Here is a 7,674-nt window from a genome sequence, read left to right as displayed (position 1 = left end):
TCATTTTTTTAAATAAAAATAATTATTTCAATCACACAATTTGATATGATACTTTTAATAATATATTATACTTACATTACTGTTATCATGGTTTTCTATAATACGTTGTGCCTCCTCCGCAAATACATGGGTTGAATATTTACCGGCATATTCGTTTGCAATGACGTCATCGTCTCTTCTAAAATCCCAGGCATTAAACGGTCCTGTGCTGACGTTATGGTGATAATAATCACCCATGGCTTGGTAAAATCCTGGTTGCCATGGAAATGATTATGATTTAAAAAAAACCCGGATGAACAATTCATTGAAAGCAAGAAAGATGTGACATGTTTTGTGAAACAATCTAGATGTCATATTACTGACAATTTGAGTTAATTCATACGAATGCAAGAAAAGAAGAAATGTAAGCTTATTTGGGAAAGAAATAATATTAGAAGTTGTGTTGTGTCACCCTGGTAACCTTCAAGTCTAAACGAAAGTAGTAGATTTTTGATACATACAACCGAAACTTCCAACAAGCTTTTGTTGTTTCAGCAGAAAATCTTTTACTTCCATACTGGCTCAAATAGAAAAAGTCCCTCATCCAATCATCAGTCGAGAATATCCCTCGATCGATACTTATCCCGATTGAGATAATGTTTTTGTATCCTGTTTGGGATAAATGACCTTGAACGTTCTGGCGCATGTAACTACCACATGGCGCATGTGTGAAAACTGTATGTATACTTTCTACTCTCAAAAACCTAAAATACAGAGTATTAGTAGTAGGTTTTTGCAGTACAGGTGTTTACAGAATATTTTATCTGAAATAATTCTAACCCCAAAGAATTAGAACCAACGGTAGGTACCATATAATTGTTTATCCCCACGGGATAAATACAGAACGTAAACTGTACTTCTTATATCCCGATCACGAAATACTTTTATCCCGATCGTGGGATATTCCTGACTAAAACCGTACTATACATACAACAATCTAGATATAATACTTGATAGTCCGGTTCGGATTATGATTAACATGTGTGAAGAACAGTTGTCAGTAGAATATAGAAACAACTTTGCCCTGTACAAACGAGTTATCCTATTGAATACTTAAAGCTCCACTGATACGATGACATTAATGCGAGAACCCAGGATTGAATCATGGTATTCAAACTTTGAATGTTTATTCAGAGAGCATTATTTTAAACCATAATTCAAATTTGAAAATCACTTTTACTACCTTTCGATTTGTTTCATGTTGTTTTCAATATCGATAGAACTAAGGTACTGAAGAGATGGCGCGTTGGTTAATATGACACGATTTGTAACTTACCTAGAAATGATTGGAACCCTCGATAGTTTGGTAAACATTCTTTCTTATAAAATCCTAAATGCCATTTTCCAACCATGTGAGTAGAGTAGCCATATTGTTGTAGTTTTTGTGGTAGAGTCACTTCATCCAATGGAAGACATAATGGTTGCATCATCAATATTGTTCCATGTTGTAAACCTGTATGAGTCTACAAGAAATATTAGTAAGATCGAAAATATCGTATTTTGGCAACCTTGGCTTAGTGTCATCAATCTTGTTAGTCTATCAGCTAGCCCTTGGATGTTCTTCCGATAAAATACGACACACAGCCGAACAACGCTATCGAGGATGGAACATCCATCGGGCAAGCCCTCACATGCGAACTACGTTCGCTTATAGTTATAGCATCGAAAGAAAGCCCGAACGTCTAGCAGCAAGACTACAATCTTGTGTACTGGAGACTGTCACCTAGCTGTCGTTTAGGGTATGTAAACTTGACAAATAAATGTGACGTCATCATTTAATGATCTCAACACTTTGATATGGTGTGATGTTCAATCATACACTCCTATTTGATCACATGCGTTGTATTTGATTCAGGTAAACCGAAAATACCAGTCTCAATCTGAGTTAATTCCCGACTATGCCGAGCCTCTAAGATCAGGATACACTGACAGACAAATGGTTTGGGTAACGATCCATTGCATTTTGTTATATAGATAGACAACCATAAAGTTTTACAAAATGCATTGGTTCATTTGCATTGCCAACCAACCAACCAACCAACCAACCAACCAACCAACCAACCAACCAATCAATCAATCAATCAATCAGAATTTACTGCGTCAAAGGGAGCAGCAATAACCTTCCATATGGCAAGTTTGGAGAGAATTGAAGAAATTTGGTTTTTAATGAAATTTGTTCCCGGGGCTCATCTTAAAATCTACACTTGTACTTGCCAGTCTGTATACATGTCGCTTTTAGTGATATGAACCATAGACGTCTATGTATATGAACACACATAGGGGTGATTCCTACCAACATATAGAACATTAACACAATTCTCTTCATAATTCAATCACTGACGATATGGCTCGTGTAACAGTAAACATGTTTTTGTCTTGGAGGGAGTGATGGATGTACAAATAAGTCTCTATTGAGTAGATTATCCAAAGTAAATATGTGCACACTGACTATTCGGGCAACCTTATCGTCAGCTGGTTCTTTTTCGTTAATACGAAGACCATTGCAAATACAAACTATTGAGAACAAATTGCAGAGCTTAAATCAAACCTACCACTAAGTTTTGTCAAAATATGACCCAGTATACTAACAATTGCTTCATTCCACAAGGGGTTGTTTAATCTTGCTGACGTCACCAACATTGAATATTAAATTCTTTACTCATGGAAAGCGTTCAACTCTCAATCCACTCACTGGTTCAAGCTGTCACCATGCATTTGTTTGAGTAATTCCCAACATGAGTTCATAAATACATGTATGAAGCATTTAAGGCTACGATAATAACGAGACGATAATAATGTACCATTTGGCACAGAATTTAGTATATCTGTGTTATGTCATAACTCGTGTTAATGTGCTAGATACGAGAAATCACATTATTTCTCAGGTTCGACAGTAGAACTGACATAGACAACACATCTATTACGTAACTGTATTCTATTTTTGTGTGCAAATATATCCAGATTCGCGAATTTTAAAAGACCCGTTCCGATTAGGAAAATAATTATAATATATTCTCCCGGTATTTCGAATAAGTGCGACATCATCGAGGACGAATATTTCCCTCATGTCTGCCGTATTTAAATTTTCTATTTTGAGATAATGATTGTGAAAAACTACTACAACTACTACTACTACTACTACTACTACTACTACTACTACTACTACTACTACAACTACTACTACTACTACTACTACTACTACTACTACTACTACTACTACTACTACTACAATAACAACAACAACAACAACAACAACAACAACAACTACTACTACTACTACTACTACTACTACTACTACTACAACTACAACAACAACTACTACTACTTCTACTACAACAACTACTACTACTACTACTACTACTACTACAACTACAACTACTACTACTACTACTACCACCACCACTACTACTACTACTACTACTACTACTACTACTACTACTACTACTACTACTTCTACTACAACAACTACTACTACTACTACTACTACTACTACAACTACAACTACTACTACTACTACTACACTACTACTACTACCACCACTACTACTACTACTACTACTACTACTACTACTACACTACTACTACTACTACTACCACCACTACTACACTACTACTACTACTACTACAATAACAACAACTGCAACAACAACAACAACAACAACAATAACAACAACAACAACTACTACTACTACTACTACTACTACGACTATACTACTACTACTACTACACTAATACTACTACTACTACTACAACTACAACAACAACTACTACTACTACACTACTACTACTACTACTACTACTACTACTACTACTACTACTACTAACTTACACATTGCGATCAGTAGAATTGCATCACAGACTTTCAGGTAAGGAACAATTAGTCAATGACGAGTTATACATAAGCAGTAACCATTTCTTTGACAAACTATAGACACTTTTATCGGAAAAATTGAGAATTACCAAGAAACTACCAACGAATGTTAATGGATGCCAGTTATGCATATAACTACACACATACATTAAAAAAAAAACACACATTAAGACTGACAAGTTAAAACGTCAAAACCATTGTTCAATATTCAAAATCACATTGTCAAAAGTCATTCAAAAATTATATCAATAGTTGAATTAAAACATTCAATCGACAAAAAATTTCACTGTGGTGTAACTATAACTAATGTGTACATTTGTAAGATGTTGTTGACATTTATGTTTAGCTGTACGAAAGACGATGTGTCAGAACGAGTTGTGTTTGTTCACTGTTTACACTGATGATGATCGATATTCGGCTATAATCTACAGAAAACTATATTTGCACACGTATTTGATTATTTATGACAGCCATAACAAGTCTACTTGATACTGGCAAGATATGCGACATCACTGTGATTTCTACTTTAAATGTGATGTACGTACGTGTAGCGTTGTAGCGATGTTATTGTTTTCCCGTTTTGGGCCTGAAACAGAAGGTGGTGGGACTGTCGGACAGTGTCAATATATATATATATATATATATATATATACAGGTTTTGAAAATTTGAACCTATTTATATGCTATAGACCCTACAGAACTGTTTCGTGAGGTGCGTAGTCCTCACTCATCAGGGGTAGAATGGGATGTAGTATATATATATATATATTTTCATATGTGAGTGTCTAGTTCAGGTAGTTATGTTTTCCGTTGTTTTCCATATGGTCTATGTGTTATTGGTTTCTTCTCATCATGTGTACAGCTATTACAGATTGGAAGAACAGTTTTATATTGTCTTTTTAAGTTGATGTCAGTTTCCGCATCCACTATTTCTTGCCGAGACTTCACAATTGCATAGTATAATTCAGTATATCTGTATTACGGAGGATTGACAAACCGTTATCTAGCAGACCAGACGTAGAGTTATCGGAAAAAAGTTGGTCCAGAACAAAATGATAATCCTATATAACCTTTATGGCTCTACTGGTAAAAGAAACACGATTTTAATGGCCATGGAGGTAACCATAGCAACTATAAGGGAATTGGAGCATCTACAGAAATTATGTTGTCATGTAATGTTCAAGACCGATATCAATATATCCTATTATGTGCTATCTGCCAATACTTGACATGTATTGTTTCATTATGGTCACACATGTTCAACGATTATGACGAAGGGTCAGTCACACCGGATCATATTTCAATTTCAGTTTTATCGGGCCAATAAATTCATTCAGTTTCTTGTACTAGTATCTTGTATGTGTGTATGTATGTATGTATGTATGTATGTATGTATGTATGTATGTATGTATGTATGTATGTATGTATGTATGTATGTATGTATGTATGTATGTATGTATGTATGTGTGTGTGTGTGTGTGTGTGTGTGTGTGTGTGTGTGCGTGCGTGCGTGCGTGCGTATGTATGTATGTATGTATGTATGTATGTATGTATGTATGTATGTATGTATGTATGTTTGGGGGGGGGGGGCAATACGTTTGTATGAATAATGGAAAGAGAAGGAATTATGTTAAAATATCCATAGTGGTAAAGTTCGAGTGTTCAGTTGGTTGAAGGGGAGGATACAACCACAGTCATCCAATTTAAATATTTCAGATAACAGTACATTTTTAGATACAGAAATGAATACTTTGCGTTGTGCGATTGTTTTTGTATCACCGGTTCACTTCTTGGTTTTGCATAATTATAAACCTGTCAAATGCCTGGTGGTGACCCTATAATAGAGCATTAATTGTTGTCAGTCAGTGTAAATCAAATTTTCAGCAAATACAATCTAATGTAGCTCTTACCTCGTACCTCCCCGTGAGTAACACACTCCTGGATGGCGTACATAAGGATGGCATGTAGTAATTATCCAACTGTACACCATTGGAAGCTAAATTGTCAATATTTGGTGTTTTCATAACGGAACCGTGGTAGCCGACATCATCCCACCCGAGGTCGTCTGCTAAAATATACACTATGTTAGGTTGTGTGGATGCAGATGCTAGGGGTAACATAAGAAAATAAAGAAGGCCAAGTAGAGAGGTGACTGTCATGATTGATGCTGTCCACCAGGCATTTGAAGTTAAATGTTATCAGTTCTATGTAGACATGACAGAGAGTCGCGTGCATAACGTTTGATCATACCAATCACGTGATAACATGTCCTTCATCTCAGCTGGTGGGGATTAAATTTTTTGTTGTCACTGAACTGGATTTCGTATAGTGATATACAGGTACATGGATAATGTACATGTAACACGATATTGCGTTGGTCATGTCGGTTTGCGGTATACGTAGAAAGGTTCTCCTAAACCCTCACTGTCTCTCACACGTCTAAAGTTCATAAATAAAAAAAATGTTTGCTTCCTATAACATTACTTCAGAAAATATGATAGATAGGTCGGAATTTTGTTTTATTTTACTTTAATTTTTTAAAAATTACTTTGACCCAGAGATAATATACTCGTTGGTCAGAATACTCCCGAGAGAGTTTGATTAGGTTGAAAAGTAATTGAAGACAATTAAAGTTATATAGATGAACACATTATACAGACTGTACTGTTATATATAGTCTAAAAAGACCAGGTTTCTCTCTGAAATACGATCTTTGATATTATGGTATTGTCTTAATTTTTGTTTGGGCATGATCCCGAAACCCATTCTCTCGAGGATAATATACGTTGCACTTTTGCCGCAAGCAAGTCGCGTGTTTTTACGACGACGAACGAACAGGTAGTGTGTATTTATGACGACGGTTTCCGCAAAGAGGTGGTATGGTTTTACGACGACGATTGTCGCAAAGGGAGTCGTGTGTTTTTACGACGATTGTCGCAACAGAGTCGTATGTTTTTAAAGAGGTAGTGTTTTACGACAAGAACGTTTGTCGTAAAGGGGTTGAGTGTTTTATGATAACGATAACCCTTAATCCACCATGTGTTCTTTTTAATGGTAATCTGAATAAAATCTAAAATTTCAACGTTGATATTCTATACGAATATTTTATGATATCAATTATCTATATAAAAATCACTGGAAGCAATGCCTGATACACATCAAGTTTTAGGGGTGGGGGTGGGTTTACAACTATTGTTTTAATCTTCAAATCTGATTTTTTTTCACGATAATGAGATTTTCCTGAGTTGATCTGCATACATAGAGAAAACAATAGAACAACATTAGTTATTCTTTTAATGACCAGTGAATCACGATAAAAAATCACATTTCATTTTAGATTCTGTATTTCTGTGTGATTTGTCTACGTAAGACTTTTTTTAATTCCCTCCAATAGCCTAATCCTAGTGTTTTGTTGTAAACAGGAAAATTACTAATATCTTTTGTATATAACACCTCGGTTTTCTACTTGTTCCACTTTTTGGACAGAGTGAGATCTAATCCATGATCCCTGACCAGCTGTGACGCTTTAGAGGACTTATACAAAATGTCATATTTACATACATTATAACTACACTGTGAAGTATATCTACATGATTTTATTCATTTTTAGCACAACTGAACTGATAAGGTTCAGTAGTGATGTCTGTTTGTCTGTCTGTCTGTCTGTCTGTCTGTCTGTCTGTCTGTCTGTCTGTCTGTCTGTCTGTCTGTCTGTCTGTCTGTCTGTCTGTCTGTGCACGACTTAAACTCAAAAACCACTGAGCC

General features: G+C 35.5%; 1 protein-coding gene across 1 annotated transcript in view; it reads right to left on the bottom strand.

The window, feature by feature from the left end:
- LOC144452630 (arylsulfatase B-like) overlaps window positions 1–6,131 on the bottom strand; it is a 12,801-nt gene extending 6,670 nt beyond the window's left edge. Inside the window, exons 1-3 of the mRNA XM_078143756.1 lie at window positions 5,820–6,131; window positions 1,316–1,502; window positions 76–251 (exon numbers count right to left, since the gene is read on the bottom strand). Coding sequence (XP_077999882.1) covers window positions 76–251; window positions 1,316–1,502; window positions 5,820–6,068 — 612 coding nt within the window. The 5' untranslated portion in view covers window positions 6,069–6,131. The remainder of the gene's footprint in view (window positions 1–75; window positions 252–1,315; window positions 1,503–5,819) is intronic.
- Window positions 6,132–7,674: the final 1,543 nt, after the last annotated feature.

The sequence above is a fragment of the Glandiceps talaboti genome, chromosome 23, assembly GCF_964340395.1.
Source record: "Glandiceps talaboti chromosome 23, keGlaTala1.1, whole genome shotgun sequence".
NCBI classification, from domain to species: Eukaryota; Metazoa; Hemichordata; class Enteropneusta; family Spengelidae; genus Glandiceps; species Glandiceps talaboti.
Note: the sequence above shows the minus strand (reverse complement) of the source record. Positions and strands in the feature narration are given on the sequence as shown.